Raw genomic sequence first — 21,003 nt, forward strand, 5'->3', positions numbered from 1 at the left:
CAGAATATATTGTACGAGTATTCTGATATATACATCCACTCTCTGACCATGCATTGTTATGTATATGTATGTATATATAAATATATATTTATTTATATGTGTTCATATAATAATCCAATGCAATTGTATTGTCATGAAAATAATTATCTGCATTGCAAACGTGACTATGTGTTCCTGTATCTACTATGTGATTTCACTGCGGTGTATTCCAGATCTATCACTGTATACTGTACCCTAGGGACTAGGTGCGTCTGGGTCCATATATAGTGCGTCACAGTATTTACCTATTACGTGTATTCTACTGTGTACTCAGTCACATAATACCGGATTTATTCGCAGGTGTTGTGTTCTGGGTACTCAGTCACATGCTAACATATTTATTCGCAGGTATTGTACTCTGTCTGGCTTCATCGTACTAAACCGCTCTCTGTTGCATTTGTATATAATATTTAACATGTAGGGCAGTAAATCTGAGGATGCTCCTGCATCCTGCATAGCACGCGCAACGGATTTACCTGAGGGGGAAGTTTTCTGTGATGGTCTGTGTGCTATGTCTCATACATCTCTCAGTTAGTCCGCAGCTCCTGTAATCAATCAGGAGCCAACCTGAGCTGCGTTCCCAAACCTACTGGGTTCTCTAGTTGAACGCTTTATGCCCCCTATGGGACCACCTGTAACATTATAGTTTCTGATTTCCCCATGGTTACTCTGCTTTGGGCGGGAAAATTTTGCCTCACGGATTGTAGCGTATGACTCATTCTTTGGTCAGGCAAAACCCTATTCCAGGTCACTCTCGTATCTCTGTGTCATCTGAGCGGGCTGCTTCCTCCTCCCTATCCAATAATCTCTCTGATATTTTATCTGAAGAGAGGGGGATCATGCTGTCCTGTCAGTCCCTATAGTAGGTGTTCCTGACAAGGTTAAGCAAACAGATATGTTCACACGTCAGAGGGTAATTAAAACTCTGTTACCACAATCTGACCATTAACTGTACATCAGACATGACTCCTGGTCTAATCCAGGGAAGACATTCCCCCTGTCTACAACGGGCATTAGCTCGATATCCTCCCCCTGCAGAGTTATATAACAAGTATGTAATTCACTGCTAGTGAACTCATGTGTCGCCCATCGGGTGTCGTCCAACCGACAGGTAAGCTTGTGGAGGGATGCCTGAAGTCTATTACTTCCTTACGGGTGTTGTACATAGACCATGATTGCGTCCTCTTGGGGCTGCAATATAGATTGATGACTGGATCAGGCATTAGAGGAAGAGCTGCCCGAGGATATATCTGACAATGCCAGACATTCCCTGTCTCACAATACCACCGCCAACTTTTTCTTCACCAGAAGGCGTCCCCTGAGGCGGGTGTGTTGCCTGCCAAGGCGTCGAATACGTCTGTCCTGGCTCGCCGTATTCTGTGGTTGAGGTCGTGGATGGTGGACCTGGACTCCAAAAGTTCTTGGAGGTACTGTATTCCCATTTTACTGGGGACAACTTATTTGGGGAAGATCTAATTAAAAATTGGGTCTGAATCGGCGGCTACTATGACTGCCTGTCTCCCAAATGCTACTCATTCTGCACAAGGTACCACTTTTCCCTGCTTTTGGCCTTAAGGGAAAGCGAAGGTCAGGCATACCCGGGATTGTCTCGTGCTCCCAACAACCACTAAGCCCAAGGCCTAACGTTCCTGGGCTGCTCGTCAGCCTGCTTCTCATGACGAGCCTGCTGCATGACGGGACAGGCCTCCCCCTGGGGGATCCCAGGGTGGGGGGCCGACTTCTACGATTCATCCAGGTCTGGTTAATGATGACTTCAGACGCATGGGTGTGAGAAGTTGTCTCTCACGGGTACGCAGTCTCTTCCCAGAGACATCCCCCTTGCCAGTTCTGCACATCGGTTATCTATTTGGATCCGTTAAAGGATCTACTGATGGTTGTGCGTTCCCTCCTGGATACAGGAGTGGTAGTGCCAGTGCCGCTGTCCCAGAGAGGCAGAGGATACTACTCGACCCTGTTTCTAGTCCCGAAACTTGATGGGTCTTTCCGGCTTATTCTCAACCTCAAATCACTGAACAAGTTTGCGAGAGTGTCCAAGTTCTGTATGGAAACACTGCGCTCAATTGTACTGGCCATGGACCCGGAGACTATATGGTATCCCTGGCTATACAAGATGCTTACCTGCCTATTGCCATATCGCATCAGCAATGTCTGCAGTTTGCTATTGGCAACCTTCACTATCAATTCCAGGCTCTGCTGTTTGGACTGGCCACGGCCCCTCCGATCTTCTCCAAGGTTATGGGCGTGTTGACGGCTCATCTCCATCGCCAGGGAGTCAGGTTCCTGCTGTATCTGGACGGTTTGCTGATTCTGGCAAACTCCCATGATGTCCTCCTCAGTCATCTACAACTGACTGTAAACTTCCTACAAGCCCACAGGTGGCTCATCAACTGGAAGAAGTCCTCGCTGGTCCCTGCTCGGAACATGGTGCACCTGGGGGCACTACCGGACATACACAGTCAACGGCGGTTTCTGTCTCCAGAGAAGGTCCTGAAACTTCAAGACAGGATTAGATACTTCCTCTCTCGCCCAAGAGTGTCGGTACACTCGGTGTGCAAGTACTAGGCCTCATGGTGTCAGCTTTCGTCATGGTAGAGTACGCTCAATTCCATTCCCGCCCTCTGCAGAGGTTAATCCTTCCAAGTGGGATGGCCTGCCTCATCGGATCAGGTCTCACATGATCTCCTTGACTCCGGAGGTTCGCCTGTCGCTGACCTACTTGCTACAGGACCAGTAGTTGAGCTTGGGCCGTCCCTTCTGGGTCCCCAACTTGGTCCTACTGACTACGGACGCCAGTCTGAAGAGTTGGGGGTGCGGTGTTGGAGCAAAACTCTTTCCAGGGTCGGTGGACCATGGAGGAATCACTCCTCCCGATAAACATTCTGGAATTGCGGGCAGTGTTCAATACTTTGTCTCTCACCCTGCCTCTGATACGGAACAGGCCTGTTCAAGTACGGTCAGACAACACCATCACGGTGGCATACATAAACCATCAAGGTGGCACTCGAAGTCACATGGCAATGATGGAAGTGTAAACAATCCTTCATTGGGCGGAACGCCTTCTGCCGGCAATATCGGCAGTGTTTATTCTGAGAGTCCTCAACTGGGAAGGTGATTTCCTCGGTCGTCAGGACGTGCGCGCCGGAGAGTGGAGTCTTCATCAGGAAGTCTTTCAACTCCTAGTGAACAAGTGGGGCCTACCAGATGTAGACCTGATGGCATCTCAACAATATCACAAAGTTCCGGTCTTCGGATCAAGAACCAGGGATCCTCAAGCAGCGTTCGTGGATGCTATGGCAATTCCATGGAACTTTCGGCTGCCCTACGTGTTCCCTCCAGTGTCACTCCTGCCCAGGGTACTACGGAAGTTCAAAGAAGAAGGAGGATTACTACTTCTAGTCGCTCCGGCATGGCCCAGACGGCATTGGTTCTCAGACCTGCAGGGTCTATTGATAAAGCGTCCTCTTCTACTTCCTCAACGCCCAGACCTCCTTGTTCAGGGCCCTTGTGTCTATCCAGACCTGGCCAGACTGGCTTTGACAGCGTGGCTCTTGAAGCTTTACTCCTGAGGGCCAAAGGATTCTCCAAGGCGGTCATCCAAACTATGCTTAAGGCCCACAAACCGGCATCTGCACGGATTTATTATAGGGTCTAGAATTCTCACTTCACCTGGTGTCCTGCTAAGAATTACAATGCTTACAAATTCAGTACTTCCAGACTTCTGACTTTTTTGCAACAAGGCCTGGATTTAGGACTTCGTCTGGCCTCCCTCAAGGATCACATATCTGCCTTGTCAGTGTGGTTTCAGAGAAAAATTGCGCCTATACCTGACATTCATACATTCACTCAGGGCGTACTGTGGATTCAGCCTCCCTATATTCCTCCCGTCGCTCCATGGGATTTGTCTGTTGTCCTGAATGCCCTGCAAGAGTCTACATTTGAATCTCTTGAGTCAGTGGACCTTAAATGGCTCACAGCCAAGGTCCTGTTTCTGCTGGCTATTGCCTCTGCTAGACGGGTGTCAGACTTCGGCGCTTTGTCCTGTCATCCACCCTTTTTGATATTTCATCGTGACCGAGCAGTTCTTAGAACTCGCCCTAGTTATTTACCTAAGGTGGTGTCATCTTTTCACCTTAATCAAGAGATTGCGGTTCCAGCCTTCATCTCTTCCGAATTGTCCTCCAAAGAACGGTCTTTGGATGTGGTACGGGCTCTCCGTATAAATGTGGAGAGGACTGCCTCTATCAGGAGGTCAGATACCCACTTTGTACTGTTTGGTTTCCACAAACGTGGCTGGCCTGCAAATAAGCAAACCTTGGCCAGATGGATTAGAATGGTGATTGCACAAGCTTATACGCAGGCTGCTATTAAAGCCCATTCTACTCGGTCTGTTGGACCCTCTTGGGCGGCCTGTCGTGGCGCGTCTGCAGAACAATTGTGCAAGGCGGCTACGTGGTCCTCAGTGAACACGTTTATTAGGTTCTTTGCCTTTGATACTTCCGCCTCCCAGGATACTTCCTTTGGACACTGGGTTCTCATACCCGCTAAGGTGCGTCCCCTCCCTTGAGGAACTGCTTTAAGACATACCCGATGTATTCCCTGTGGAACACAGTGTACCCCGCTGCAGAAAAGGATATTTATGGTAAACTTACCATGGTTAAATCTCTTTCTGCGAGGTACACTGGGTTCCACAGGGCGCCCACCCTGACACACTTAGCTTCTTTGGGTTTGTATGGCATTAGCCGCTAGTCCCTTCTCCTGTTGTGAAAACATGGTTCTATGTGACTAACATCTGCCTTCTCTTTTACCTGCTTCTGCATTGGATTAGTTAACAAAACTGAGCTCACAGTGTCTGGAGGCGGGGTTATAGGGGAGGCCCCGCAATGCATTCTGGGACAGTCTTCAGCTTTAGCCTGTTGGTACCTCTGGATCAAGATCCATCTCTACACTCCAATGCATTCCCTGTGGAACCCAATGTACCTCGCAGAAAGAGATTTAACCATGGTAAGTCTACCATAAATCTCCTTATTTCACGGCACCCCTAGGCCAAACATTTCCTAATGATAAAGTCCGAAAAATATTAAATTAAGTAAATTGTGTTTATATGTCATCCTTAGGGTGTCTACACACGGTGAGATATTTTCTTTCGATTTTGACTATATAGTCAAAATCGCAAGAAAAGTTAGTTCAGATCGCAAGGTGAAAGTCACCTTGCGATCCCGATTCGATCCCGATGCGCGGTCCCGACAGGTCGGCATCGCAAGAAAAGATAGACTGTGCAGGCAAGTCAATCCTTGCTAGATCGGTGTACTATCTAGTTCATCTCACATGTCAATGACATCTCACATAAGCCAAAATCTCACATAAGCCAAAATCGTAAGCACACATAGTCCATATCTCAAGAAAAGTTAGTCAAAATCTGTGTTATCTGGGCTCCAGGGAGTTCAAGGGAAATCGCAAGTGAAAATCGGGCATAGCAAGGATCTCACCGTGTGTACACACCCTTAGGGTGTGTACACACGATGAGATTTTTTCTTCCGATTCTGACTATATAGTCAGAATCGGAAGAAAAGTTAGTGCAGATCGCAAGGTGGCAGTCACCTTGCAATCCCGATTCGATGCCGATGCGCGGTCCCGCGCGTTCGGCATCGATAGATTAGATAGACTGTGCAGGCAAATCAATTTTGACTATCTCTATAGAAGAGAGAGTCAAAATTGACACTTAGCCAAAATCGCACAGAGCCAGTATCGCAAGCACACTCATTATGTGCTTGCGATACTATGTGCCGACCCGGCCCCTGTCGCATAGTGAGAATCGGGCATAGCCCGAATCTCACCATGTGTACACACCCTTAGGGTCAGTTATGTAGTGACAGGCATGATTTGCTTCTGTAGGCCCACATATTTTATAATCCGCAGCCACCAGCACTGATTTTGTCTGTTACATTGAATGTAAATAATTTGAATTGGTCCTGGACCACCAACTCCAGGGTGCCGCAGCGCACAGTTTGAGAACCACTAAACTATAGAATAAATGGGGTTGACTTTAAGATGGACTTTAGTATAAATTGGGATAACCATATGACACAATGTTGGATTAAGGTCCCCACAGTCTCTACGCTGTTGGTTAGAGAGGAGGGGGCCCAGACGGAAACTGCACACAGGCCCTCTCCTCTCTTAATACGTGCCTAGGGGTTACCACTATTTGTATCAATTAAAATCACAATTGCATAGACTAGGTAAATCATTAATATCTATGACAATACCACATTACAGTGCATCACAGAGATAGGGAGCTAGTGCCAATCTATACATTGAAAAATAAGAGAGATCATTTTCTAGGGGGGTTATTTTCTGACAGTCAGAAAAATTGCACTTTTCGCCCGTTTTTAGGTTGAATGTATATTCGACCTATTCAATTAAAGTGATGATTTTCCGACTGTCGAAAAATCCGGCACTGTCGGCAAAACACGTTGATTGACGAATTACTCGCCGATCCACGTGTTTTTGTTGAAAATTTTGCTGTTTTTGACTATTTTCCGCAGATGCAGATTCGGCTTGTTGTAGGAAAAGTGGCTGAAAACGTCCGGGATTGAATAGCTATATCCAGATTTTTCGGCTAGCCGAAAAATCCATACATAATTAAATATACCCCTAAATCTCTCTGCACATGTTACATCTGCCCCATCTGCAGTGCAGCATGGTTTTGCCCAGATGCTTGCTTTTTTGGTTTACTAATAATAGTGCCCGTAGTGCCTGATTCCGAGGTGTGAGTAAAGGAAGAACTAGAAAGTAACTTTGCAACTTGGCGTAGCCATATAAAGTGTGCAGGGAGATTTAGATTTGAGGAGGGGCATGTCTAAACTCAGATCTATATTGCAGTGCAAAAATAACATTTATGGCCTACATCAGGGGTGGCCAACCAGTCAGAGGCAAAGAGCCAGAAAAGATCCATAGGCAAGGGCAAGAGCCACTATCATGCGCGTGCGCGCGCAAAAATGGGGGTGTGGCCTAGTTGACACAAAGCCACGCCCCATTTTTGTGCACACACCTTTCGGTATGACGTTTGTAGCAGTGTGACCTTGTATCATAACCCCGTTTAGTCATGTTGTACAGTGCCACATACATATAAAAATGCCAAAAAATAAAAAAAGGGTGCCACCACAGTGTACGATAAATATATGCCCCCAGTGCCAGATACACATGCCCCCACAGTGCCAGATACATATATGCCCCAGTGCCAGATACACATGCCCCCACAGAGCCAGATAAATATATGCCCCCAGTACCAGATACACATGTCCCCACAGTGCAAGATAAATATATGCCCCACAATGCCAAATACATATATGCCCCCACAGTGCCAAATACACGTATGCCCCCACAGTGCCAAATACATGTATGCCCCCACAGTGCCAAATACATGTATGCCCCCACAGTGTCAAATACACATATGTCCCCACAGTGCCAGATACATATATGCCCCACAGTGCCAGATACACATGTCCCCACAGTGCCAGATATGCCCCAGTGCAGATACACATGCCCCCACAGTGTCAGATATGCCCCCGGTGCAGATACACATGTCCCCACAGTGCCAGATATGCCCCCAGTGCAGATACATATGCCCCCACAGTGCCAGATATGCCCACACAGAGCCAGATATGCCCCAGTGCAGATACACATGCCCCCACAGTGCCAGCTATGCCCCCAGTGCAGATACACATGCCCCCACAGTGCCAGCTATGCCCCCAGTGCAGATACACATGCCCCCACAGTGCCAGATATGCCCCCAGTGCAGATACACATGCCCACACAGTGCCAGATATGCCCACACAGTGCCAGATATGCCCCAGTGCAGATATACATACCCCCACAGTGCCAGATATGCCCCCAGTGCAGATACACATGCCCCCACAGTGCCTCACACAGTGGCAGATATACATGTCCCCACACAGTGCCAGATATGCCCCAGTGCAGATACACATGCCCCCACAGTGCCAGATATGTCCCCAGTGCAGATACACATGCCCCCACAGTGCCAGATATGCCCCCAGTGCAGATACACATGCCCCCACAGTGCCTCACACAGTGGCAGATACACATGTCCCCACACAGTGCCAGATATGCCCCAGTGCAGATACACATGTCCCCACGTGCCAGATATGCCCCCAGTGCTGATACACATGCCCCGATAATGCCTACAGCAGTGCCAGATATGCCCCCAGTGCTGATACACATGCCCCCACAGTGCCTCACTCCCCCCCCCCCCCCCCCCCCCCAAAAAAAAAGAAGTGCTGCTGCTGTGAGGGGAAGGAGAGCGCAGTGTGCGCCTCTCCTACCCCTCAGTCTCCGGCGGAGGTGTCTATCTTCAATTCGTCGCAGGCCCGTGAGCCAATCAGAGCTCGCGGTCCGGCAGCCAATCAGGAGCCTTAGCTGCCGGTCCGCGCGCTCTGATTGGCTCATGGGCCGGCGACGAATTTTAGATAGACGCCACCACTGGAGACCTGCTGTGAGTGCGCTGTGTCGGGCAGCGGTGGCCGGGAGCGGATCGAGCTGCATGCGGAGGATGAAAGAGCCGCGGATTGGCCACCGCTAGCCTACAAGCAAAAACAGCCAGTATTTGCTCTATGGAAAAAATTTTTTGATTTGTAACCTTTTCTAATGGAACATGTTTTGTACATGTATACAGTTACTTGCCCTTTTTTGTTTCACTCCCAATTTAGAATCAGGCCCGTAAAATTATGTTTAGGCCTCTTTAGAGTTAAGTTGGGTACACACCTATACAATCGTTGGCCCTTTCTCCCGATATCGGGTGAATGGCCAATGACTATATAGGTGTATATGCAGTACCAATGCAGGAACTTTAGCCAATAAATGGCTTATAACACTCCTGCAATGGTTGGGATCAGGAGGTTGCATCTTATGTGATGCAGAGCAGACCTCCCGATCCCATAGAGGAGCCACGTGTGACAGTCTCACCTTCAATCCCGGCTTTGCTGCTTTGCCCGCCTCTCAGAGGAGGTTACTCTGAGTGCACTGCTCGGCTGATCAGGAGCAATTAAAGCCCGGTCAGACAAGGATCAGGAATGTGTGTACCCAGCTTTTCCCTTTGAGCTGCATGTTGTCCACCAGAAAGCGACTCCTACTACATTCTGTATTCAGAACCTCTGTGACTGTGATTTAACCATGTCATGCGTGGAGAATTTAGCATTTGAATGTATTTTTCTCCTCTTGTGTTATCACCTACAGTATCTTGTTAACTCTGTGCTTCTCTCCTTTTTCTGGCTGCACCTGTCCCCTCCTCCCAGTAAGTCCTGTTCTTCTCCTCTACATACTGTACTAAATACAGAATGTCTGACTCGTGGGTGCTGTATATCCTCATATATAATTATACTGAATGCATAATCTGTGAGTACAACATAATAAAGTTATGCTACAGGACTGAGTTGTGTTTCCTTTTACAGTCCCAATTAGGGTGATTTTCCAGAAAGTGAACATAAAGTCCCGTGCTACACACGCTTTTAACTGTTTTCCTTTTAAACTGTACTGTTAAGAAATTGTTCTTATATGAAAACGTAATTGCTTAGTAGCAATGCCGTATCCTATAACTTAAGACCCACTAAAATCTTGTTGTTTTGAAGAAGTATGTCGTTTGAATTTGTGTAGTTGTCCCGTGCATCACGAAGAATCGCCCATTGGCTGAATTGCCCAGTTCAAAAAAAATTTCCCTGTTATTTACTCATAACAAAAATTAATTTTCATTTGAATACAATGACTTGCCTGGCTATCACAGTAACATTATTAAACATGTTATTTATGAGTGAACATATGCCTTTGTGCTGACAACATTTTTCTCTGTTCCATATCCAGCTTTGCAATCACCAATAGAATATCAGCGGAAGGAAAGTAACGCAGCCATAAACAAGCCCCAGATAAGCCGAGCACCCACTCCCAGCAACAGACCTCTCTCCACAACACCTATCAGCTCTGAAAAATATGTCAACCTCCCCACTCGGATCCAGTCTTTACCGCAAAAAAAAATAACTACCTCCAATGGCAGCCCAGGGTATGAACTGTACCAGCCGTCAGAAAAGTACGACTTGAGCCAGGTAATCCATGTGGCAGTTAAATCATCTATGGAGGATATTCAATTAGCTGTGGTAATTTACCGTGGCTAATTGTGCCGCCGGGGAATATCTAATTAGCGAGACACAGCTTGTCTGGGATATTGTTAAACCAAATCCCCAGAAAATAGCCTCGTTTTCAGGGCTGTTTCTGCCGATAACACACAGGTTTTACTGAACTTGTGTGTTTTCGGGAGATAATGTATTTTTTTTACTAATGACCAAATTGGATAGCCTGTAAAAAAATATTGGTGAAACATCGGAAAAAAGTGTGAAAAATGCCCGTTTTTCGCACCCAATGTTGTTTCACCTCTAATTGGATACCCCAATATGTCTTTTTTCAGCCAGCGTGGCACACAATGTAATTTATTTCACCACTCAGTCTCGATTCCAATCAGCTTTTATGAATCAACAAAACTGTCATCAATCTATAAGAAAAATATTGTAATTCATCATATTCCTCTAACATCAATTTACATATAATGTAATGAAGCACATAGACCTATGTGATGTTCTGTATGTATGTATATTTACATTGCTGGGGACTACCACACAGATAAATAGATACTGCTCACGGCCAATCTCAGGAACTGAGGGATGTAATGTAGAACTGCTTCTTAGTTCAAGTATCTTACTTTCTGCCAGCATGAAGTTACATAATACACTTTTGCTATCTACAGTATGTTATGTATGTGTGATGGTGCTGGGCACAATAACCACAAACAGCCCCACTGTGGCATCTTGCCATCAGAAATTCAAATTAATAGTGATTCAGTTTTACTGATAGTCCTAACACCTACAAGGAGACTGTGCTGATTAATTTGATATATGATACTTGTAGATTGTGTGTGACATGTAAGTCTGTATATGGAGCACAACAAAACTTGTATTGGAAAAAAGCTGTTGTTGTGGCATTGTAGCAATTGTATACAGATTCAGAGACTCATTCTCAGGTATACTATACAAGTGTTGCATATCAAATATCAAATTCATCAGCACAATCTCCTATTGCTTCCTAGTCGCATTGCATTACAATTAAGGGATATATTTTCTGCAAAATAGACACCCAGTGCTAGAAGATTCTCACTGCACCTGGCTCGGCAGTGTGGCTGTTTGACGCCACTGCATCAATGATGTATGAGGACACGTTTGTATTGATGTTGTCTGAGGTTCTGATCTTTTCTGTAGTGAACAGGTCATACCGCACATCTCAGATTATTAAACACTTGTCTCTTCCTGTCCTCGTAGAACGAACTGTCTGGGTGTAATGGGACCACTTCCATGGCTGTTATCCAAGACTACTATGCACTGAAGGAGAACGAGATCTGTGTTTTCCAAGGGGAAATTGTACAAGTTTTAGCAATCAATCAGCAAAACATGTTCCTGGTCTACAGACCGTCCAACGACCATTCTCCGGCAGCGGAAGGCTGGATTCCCGGCTCCATTTTGGGGCAAATTACTAAACCTCCTGCTGAAAATAACGACAGAAGCATCAAGTAAGTGCCACATTGGCTGCCCGGGAACATTAAATGGATTATGGGGATTTTCTGCTGATTTTTTTCACAGTGCTGTTGGAAGAAGCTTTGAATGTGGAGCGTCGCGGCGTGGCCGCAGCCATGCGGATACTCGTTATTTTAATTTTCTTCTGATTTTTTTTCTTTTTTTTTCCATTTTTCTTTTTTTTGTTAATAATTGTACAGATTTTCAAACCTAGATGGTAAAGAAAAGTTCTGTATTGATTCACCATATAGAACGTGGAACAGACTGGACTGGACTTTGTGCCATGTAACAATTCTGTAAATTGGTGATAAATCTGCTCTCTGGACTGAGCCCAACTCCTCGAAGAGGAGATTTGTTATGTTGTCTGTGGCAATTTCTATGTACAGCCTGTCATTATATTTTCCTTTTTATTTGAACATAATTTTCTGTTATTTTAATATATATGTTCATGGTAAACTTGTAAAAATATTTTTGTTTGCAAGCCCCCCTTCCTCCCCTTTCAGTACATTCCTGTATAAAGTATTTTGCACTATTTAAAAAAAGCGAAAAAGACAGAAAAAAAACCCCAGTCCTATTGATGACGTCAGATTGTGCAATATAATGCTAGTCACAATGTTTATCATTGTACCTGTATTGTAACTAATAATTTTAAATGTACTATTTTAAATATGTAAAATAAATTTTCACCAGGATCTCTGCATGTTTTCATGAGGAATTCACAGTTTCTGAACCTTTTTTTCTTTCCTTTTTTCCTTTTCACAAACACACCTGAAATCATGAGAAATCTGATGAGTTGTGAATATTGCTGAGGCTGCAGAGTGTGTGATAGACTCTAGATGAGAAATGTTAGCTATTATGTTTTAAGAACAGAGTTTTAGATATGCAGGGGATGATCTATTGCAGACATTATAGACATTTGGTTTGGCTGTAATATAAATAATTATTCAAACATCTGGCTAGAAATGTACATTTCTGAAATACTAATTCTGGTACCATCAAGTATGTTGTTAGTTTTGTACAATGAATTTCCTGAATTAAAATGATCTGGTCAGGCAATTTGTGAGCTGCTCATCTATAATTATTCCTCTGCTGGACAGATCCCTGTAGGATTCTTTATAGCATAAATGTGATGTAAAGCTAGGTAACAACAGCAGTGATTCACAAACACATATTAAACATTCACTAACATAATTAGTGAATGTTGCTGCCCCTGAAACATGTCTATTGAATATACTCAATGTGTAAAAATATCAAAAAAAAAAAAAAAAATTTATGTGAGGAATCGCACAGCTTGGTGGGGTATCCTGTCTCTAGGTCGACAACACGTAAGTCGACAATGTCTAGGTCGACCACTATTGGTCGACAGTGTTTCTTGGTTGACAGTGTCTCTAGTTCGACATGTTCTAAGTCGACAGGTCAAAAGGTTTTAACTTTTGCATACTTAACGAACAACGTGGACTACGATTGGGAATAGTAACCTGCCTAAAGCATGCCGAGCATAGCGAGCCATGCGAGGGGACATGGGGGGTCATTCTGAGTTGATCGCTCGCTAGCTACTTTTTGCAGCTGTGCAAACGCATAGTCGCCGCCCACAGGGGAGTGTATTTTAGCTGTGCAAGTGTGTGAACGCCTGTGCAGCTGAGCAGTACAAAAACAGTTTGTGCAGTTTCTGAGTAGGTCTGAACTTACTCAGCCGTTGCGATCACTTCAGCCTGCCCGGTCCCAGAATTGACGTCAGACATCCGCCTTGCAAACGCTTGGACACGCCTGCGTTTTTCCAACCACTCCCTGAAAACGGTCAGTTGACACCCATAAACGCATTCTTCCTGTCAGTCTTCTTGCGTTCAGCTGTGCGAATGGATTCTTCGGTAAATCCATTGCAAAGCAATGATCCACTTTGTACCCATACGACGCGCCTGCGCATTGCGGTGCATGCGCAGTAGTGACCTGATCACTGTGCTGCGAAAAACGGCAGCATGCGATCAGGTCGGAATGACCCCCATGGTGCACTAATTGGGGTTCCTGGTCACTGTATGGAGAAAACGACACCAACATTTAAAAAAAACACATGATGACGACCTTTTGACCTGTCGACCTAGTTACTGTCGACCAATACTGGTCGACCTAGACACTGTCGACCTAAGTGTGGTCGACCTTCCATACCGCACCCCTTGGTGGTTCCCCCTATGTTTGTGTGGCTTCCTTTTCTGATAAAACTAGTTTTCAATCAGTTGTTCACCTGTGCAGAAACAAGAGAAAAGTGTGCCCTCTAGTGTAGTATTTAATGCATGATTCAGTACTAATGTGTGTGCAGAGATTTCCCATTAAAGTGCAAGCTTAACAGAATAAAAGATATGTGATTCGTCCAGTAAATTAATTTTTAAGGGAATTCTTTTGCTTGAAAGGATAGTGTATATAGAAGATACAACATAAAAATAACTGAGACATTTACAGTAGCATTACTACTGTATGTGTACTTTAATAAAAAAAAATTGGCTTAAAGATTGAAGTACCGTATTTGCTGGCGTATAAGACGACTTTTTCCCCCTGAAAAACATGCCTCCAAGCGGGGGGTCGTCTTATACGCCGGGGGTCGTCTTATACGCCGGGCGGGAAGTCGCGCTGTGGGAAGTCGCGAAACAGGGGCGTGGCCTAGCATAAGGGGGCGTGGCCTCGCGGTCGGACCGCCGTTTTCAGCAATCCAGGGGGTTAAGAAGATGATGTTGGCTGCCCACCCCACTTCCCCAGTGAAGTGCCTCTATCTGTACGGTGAGTGTACGGCGCTGCCGGCGGGTGAAGCTGTGTGAAGTCCGGCTCCTACACAGGGACAGGAGCCAGGTGCTGCACGTATTGTTACAGTGCAGCACCCGGCTCATGTCACTGAGCAGGAGCCGACATTCAGCAGTGACAGGCGGTTAGGCAGGGAGGACAGCGGACAGCGGCAGCACTGACATGTCTCTTACAGTATAAGAGATTTGGAGTATCAAGGTATGCATAAGAAGGGGGGGGGGGACAGCGGCTTAGGCAGGGGGGACAGCGGCAGCACTGCAGGGAAGCTGCAGGTGAGGGGGGCTTACAACTTTATGTGGTGGGTTAATACTGGTACTACAGGTATCCATAATATGGATTCAAGGGCGGACCAGACAGCTGCTAGTGACAGGGAGACGGCAGGGGTAGTCTTATATGGCGAGTACATAACAAACTCTATGTTTTGAGTGGAAATGTTGGGGGGTCATCTTATACGCCCAGTCGTCTTATACGCCGGCAAATACGGTAATATAATTTTTCAGCCAAAAAACAGGAGAGGTTCACAAATTAAAGTGATTAAACACACAAAGGGGTATATTCAATTAGCATCGGATCCATTCCGACATGCATTTGTTGGAATGGATCCGACAACCCCTATTCAAATCTCATCTCAATTCAACTTTTTCAAGTCGAATTGAGATGAGGGACCCGGAGGGGGGGGGGAGCCGCGGGGAGACCAGCGGGAGACAGCCGCCGGCAGACGGAGGAGATCAGCGCTGCAGGAGGATGTCACACCTCACGGCAGTGTCCACCCAGCTCCAGCAAGCGTGACCTCACTAGAGCCGGGTGGAAGCTGCCGTGACCGGCGCGGCTGTGTGATGTCCTGCTGCAGCGCTGTGCTGTAGCGCTGATCTCCTCTATATGCCCATGGCTGTCTCCCTGCGGCTCTCCCCCCTCTCCTGCTCTAATCCCTCATCTCAGTCCGACATTTTTTTATATCGGACTGAGATGGTCGAAAGGGGGCCAAAACCTGTCGGTTTTGGACCCGTTTTCGACACAAGCACATGGATCGGCAGCTATTCCGCCGATCCACGTGCTTTTCGACAATATATTGTCAATATATTGAATAGGTCGAATCACGATTCGACCTTAAAAGGTCGAAAACTGCTGTCTTTTCGACAGGCGGCAGCTTTCGACTTCAATTGAGTATACCCCAAAGTCATCAATTGAAAACAGTTCAGGTTGGTTTTGCCTTTGACCTAATTTCCGCTTGAAATCTAGTGACTACCTCGCTGGACTTGCACCTGCACCCACAAATCGCAGGCTGGGGGACAGACTAAAGCGTGTGGTGGCTCCAGGGCACCTACCAATAAAATGTTTAATAAGATATACTGGCAATGTTATTAAACGCTATAATGTGTAAATACTCCCAGCACCACACTGTAGTGGCCCTAGTTCACATTATGCCAACAGAAAACCCGGTTCACATGCCACAGTGGCTAGGCGTGGGGTCCCCAGACTATGTGTATTTCAATTCTTCTTGGGGCTCAGAAGAACTCCAAAAAAAGGGGAATACAATGTAGTGTAACTTTGATAATAAAACTTACATTTACTGTAATGATAACATTGAACATATTACTAGACATATCATTATTATTAGTATGCTATATGGAGAAATTCTCCCCAAACTTATTAGTACTGAAGTTTACATTACATACTACACTAGAGGATGTCTTCCTTGCCTCTGCATATATGTAACATTATATTTCGTATATATTTAAAAAAAATAAGTTTTGGTAACTTCCACAAATATATTTCTGCTGCAGGGTACACTGTGCTCCACAGCGAATGACATTGAGGTGTAGAGTAGGATCTTGATCGGAGGCACCAACAGGCTCAAAGCTTTGACTGTTCCCAGAATGCTTAGCGCCGCCTCCTCTATAACCCCGCCTCCGTGCACAGGAGCTCAGTTTTGTAGTTGGTGCCCTGCAGTAAGCAGGCACTTAACAGGGGGGCTGCTCCAGCAGCCCTGAGAGAAGCTTTTAAAGAATATTGAAGACTTCAAGGGCTGCAGCAGAGACACTGACTGTGTTAGATGTCAGTCAGACATCTCCTGCTGCAGCTCCATCACCTCCCTCAGCGGCGCTGTACACTCCCGCGCCCTGGTTGCCGGGTACCTACAGTGGAGGCTCCGGTTTTCTTCCATGTTAGCCACACACACACACGGCCGCTGCTCTCCCGGATCGCGTGGCTGCACACAGGGAGGAGGTAAGGGGTCCCCTCGGCGGGACCCGCTGTAAAGCGCGGTAGGTGGGTGGCGGGCCGCGCGCACTGGCATGGACACTGTGGTAGTACAGGGACCCCACTAGACCACCAGGGCATGGGCACAGGTCGGTTTTCTCCCATAAAATCGTTTTATTAAGCCCCCAGTACCCGGTGGTGAAGTCCAGCAGTGGGATAAGGCTTTGACCTGTAGCCCCTCCCCCAGCCCCAGGGCGCCATTTAAAGTAAATGTTCCTGCCCTGGAGCTGCATATCTGTCTCTCCCTCACTCCTTGTCAGCGTTTGAGCGCCATTATAGCAAGCAGAGCTGATCCTGGGACTGTTTGGGCAAATCCTCCTCTGTAAAGCCGCCTGCCTGTCAGCGCTGTGCATTTTACAGGACACTTAAGTATTCTACATGTCTGCTGACAGTGTTAGTTAAGAAAAAGTGCATTTAGTCAGGGTTATTTAGTACAAGTACCCTGTGATATACATCCAGTCTTTACTGTGTATTGTTATATCTATTAAGTGTATAGCTATACAGTACTACTCTGTATTGCTAGTCCAGTGCAGTTTTATTGCATGTCATAATTTCTGCATTGTACAAACTGTGACTCTGTGTGTGTGCATATAGCTGCTGTGTGACCTCCATTTCGTGTATTTCACTCAGATTACTATCCCTATATTCTATAACCTGAGGGGGCTAAGTGTGTCAGGTTTATCATAATATAGGCAGTTCACAGGATATACTCAGGATATACTCAGTGTGTATTTTTCTCTGTCACCATATACCTCTTGAATTTCCTGTTTGTGCTGATACACTGCACAGGGGGTTCTTGTCAGGTATTGTGCTGCTAATATTGTACTGTGTTGCCTTGCATTTAGCTTTTGATTATGTCAGCTACAAAGGGCAACGGAGCTGGGGCTGATCCCACATTGCATGGTGTTGACGCTGCAGACACATTTGAGGATAACATAGCAGCTGAGGGTTCAGGTTCTGGGGGTTTCTTACCCCCCAGTGGGACTGTAGCAACGGGGTTGCAAAATGACCCACCTTGGGCTACCTTCTCCACACTATTGAATACGCTGGTAACTAGACTAACGCCCCCTATGGGACCTCCTGTGCCGGTACAACCGCTTATGGTCCCCGCGGTTAACCCGCCATGGGCAGATCAACTGTCCAATCAGTTACAGCAATTGAACCAATCACTGACTGCTCAAAAGTCTAACCCTTGCCCGCCTAAGACCAAGGGGTCCTCTAAGCGGGCAATTACTTCCTCACAATCCACCAACATCCCAGACACCTCGTCTGATGAGGATGGCGTTTATACGGACCCCACAGATTCTGATCCTGATGCTTTCTGATGGGGAAGTTGTTTTGCAGGTGGATGTTCCTGACTTGTTAGAGGCTATCAGGCTCATTCTTCAAGTTGATGATGAACCGGAGCCTGACACTGCCCCTAAGAAACCGGACAGGTGTAAACGTCAGAAGGTGATTAAACAAGTTTTACCTCACTCCGAACATTTAGTTGACATACGTCAGGAGTCCTTGGAAAATCCAGGAAAGAAGTTCACGCCTCACAAGAAGATGCTGTCTCGCTACCCCCTCGCTGCGGAACTTAGTAAAAATTGGGAAACACCCCCGCCAGTGGATTCGCAAGTGGCGTGGCTGGTAGTATCTGCCTGTAACTACCGTCACGTCCTTGAGAGAGCCGACGGACAAGCGTGTGGAGGGTTGTTTGAAGGCAATCTACACCCTAAACGGTGCGGTGCATAGGCCCACTATTGCAGCAATATGGGCTGCAGAAGCTGTGGAAACGTGGGCTCAGAAGCTTGAGGCGGAGTTTCCTTCCAATGCTTCTGATCATGCTAGACAATACCTGTCGTATATTGTTACAGCGTCTCATTACATTAAAGAGGTGGCTTCTGATGCCGGTATTCTGGCGGCCATGGCTTCTACTACGTCCATTTTGGCTCGCCGAATTCTCTGGTTACGGTCCTGGACTGTGGACATGGACTCTAAGAAAACCCTGGAGGTTCTCCCCTTCAAAGGAGACATTCTTTTCGGAGAAGACCTCAACAAGATAGTGGCTGACTTAGTGTCTGCTAAAACAGCATGTCTTCCTACTACTGCTCCTTCGGTGCCGAGAGCTAAGAGTACTTCCTTTTGCTACTTTCATCCTTCAGGGAAAGCAAAAGGTCAGGCGTACCCAAAACAGGTTCGCACTTCCAAACCCAATAAGCCCAAACCCAAACAGGCATGGGCTGCCCGTCAGCCTGCTTCCAAAATTGACAAGACTGCTGCATGACGGGGCGCGCCTCCCTCTGGGGGATCCCAGACTGGGGGTCCGACTTCTAGGGTTTACCCAGGAATGGTTGAAGACCACATTTCCGATGCCTGGGTACGGGAAGTCGAGGTTACGCCGTATCCTTCAAAAATTGTCCCCCTCATCGATTTTGACTGACAGACGTCCCTTCGGATCAGGTGAAGGCAAAGACTCTTCATTCGGTGGTACAGTCACTCCTGGACACAGGAGTGGTAGTACAGGTGCCTCTGGCTCAGAGAGGCAAGGGGTACTATTGACCGCTGTTCCTAGTCCAGAAATCAAATGGGTCTTCCCGGCCCATTCTCAGCCTCAAGTGCTTGAACAAATTTGTGAAGGTCTCCAAGTTTCGTATGGAAACTCTTCGCTCTATTGTTCTGGCCTTGGAGCCTGGGGATTATATGGTCTCACTGGACATACATGGTGCTTATTCCCATTGCAGTGTCGCATCAGCAGTACCTGAGGATTGCGGTTGGCAACCTCCATTACCAGTTTTGGGCTATACCTTTTGGTTTGACCACGGCTCCGCGAGTCTTCACCAAGGTCATGGTGGTAATGACGGCTGTACAAGGGGTCAGGATCCTACTGTACTTGGACGACTTGTTGATCCTGGCAAATTCCCCAGAGATCTTCCTACGCCATCTGGATCTGACTATCCAGTTTCTGCAAGCCCACGGGTGGCTCATCAACTGGAAGAAATCCTCCCTGGTCCCTGCTCAGAGCATGGTGCACCTGGGAGCATTGTTGGACATTCACAACCAGCGGTTGTTTTGGTCTCAGGAGAAAGTCCTGAAGCTTCAGGACAGGATTCGATGCTTCCTATCTCGTCTGCAAGTGTCGATACATTTGGCAATGCAAGTGCTATGTCTCATGGTGTCGGCTTTCGGCATGGTGGAGTACGCTCATTTCCATTCCCGCCCTCTCCAGAGGCTGATTCTTGCCAAGTGGGACGGCCTGCCTCACCGGATCAGGTCTCAAATGATCTCATTGTCTCCGGAGGTCCGTCTGTCACTGAGCTGGTGGCTTCAGGACCAACAATTGAGCAGGGGTCGTCCCTTCTGGATCTCCAATTGGGTCCTTCTGACGATGGACGCCAGTCTGAGGGGTTGGGGCGCGGTGTTGGAGCAACACTCCCTTCAGGGTCGGTGGACCAGGGAGGAGTCACATCCCAATAAACATTCTGGAATTGCGGGCAGTGTTCAACTCATTGAACTTGGCCCAGCATTTAATACAGAACAGACTTGTTCAAGTACAGTCGGACAACGCCACCATGGTGGCGTACATCAATCATCAAGGTGGCACTCGAAGCCGCATGGCAATGAGGGAAGTATCACGGGTTCTTCAGTGGGCGGAACGCCATCTGCCAGCCATATCGGCAGTGTTCATTCCGGGGGTCCTAAACTGGGAAGTGGACTTTCTCAGTCTTCAGGACGTACATGTCAGAGAGTGGAGCCTCCATCCAGAAGTGTTTCAACTCCTCGTGGACAAGTGGGGCCTTCCAGATGTGGACCTGATAGCGTCTCGACACAATCACAAGGCTCCGGTCTTCGGAGCAAGGACAAGGGATCCTCAAGCAGCGTTCGTGTACACACTTGCAATTCCATGGAACTTTCGGCTGCCATACGTGTTCCCTCCGGTGTCACTCCTGCTCAGAGTAATAAGGAAGTTCAAGCAAGAAGGAAGAATCCTACTTCTAATCGCTCCAGCGTGGCCCAGACGGCATTGGTTCTCAGACCTTCAGGGTCTCTCGATAGAGCATCCCCTTCTACTTCCACAGCGCCCAGATCTCCTTGTTCAGGGCCCCTGTGTATATCAGGATTTAGCCCGATTGGCTTTGACGGCGTGGCTCTTGAAGCTTCTGTCTTAAGGGCCAAAGGATTTTCTGAGGCGGTCATTCAAACCATGTTGAAGGCCCGGAAACCGGCTTCTGCTCGGATTTATCATAGGGTCTGGAATTCTTACTTTGCTTGGTGCGCATCTAACAAT

General features: G+C 47.0%; 1 protein-coding gene across 8 annotated transcripts in view; it reads left to right on the top strand.

The window, feature by feature from the left end:
* Positions 1–12,376, top strand: part of KALRN (kalirin RhoGEF kinase) — a 1,402,249-nt gene extending 1,389,873 nt beyond the window's left edge. For 7 of the 8 annotated variants that reach the window (XM_063934073.1, XM_063934072.1, XM_063934076.1 and 4 more), the window contains 2 exons: positions 9,931–10,169; positions 11,433–12,376. In XM_063934073.1, the coding sequence (XP_063790143.1) occupies positions 9,931–10,169; positions 11,433–11,684 (491 nt within the window). In that variant the 3' untranslated portion in view covers positions 11,685–12,376. The remainder of the gene's footprint in view (positions 1–9,930; positions 10,170–11,432) is intronic. The other variant, XM_063934074.1, reaches the window with a different exon arrangement.
* The last annotated feature ends 8,627 nt before the right edge of the window (positions 12,377–21,003 follow it).

Source organism: Pseudophryne corroboree, chromosome 7 (assembly GCF_028390025.1).
Source record: "Pseudophryne corroboree isolate aPseCor3 chromosome 7, aPseCor3.hap2, whole genome shotgun sequence".
Classification (NCBI taxonomy): Eukaryota; Metazoa; Chordata; class Amphibia; order Anura; family Myobatrachidae; genus Pseudophryne; species Pseudophryne corroboree.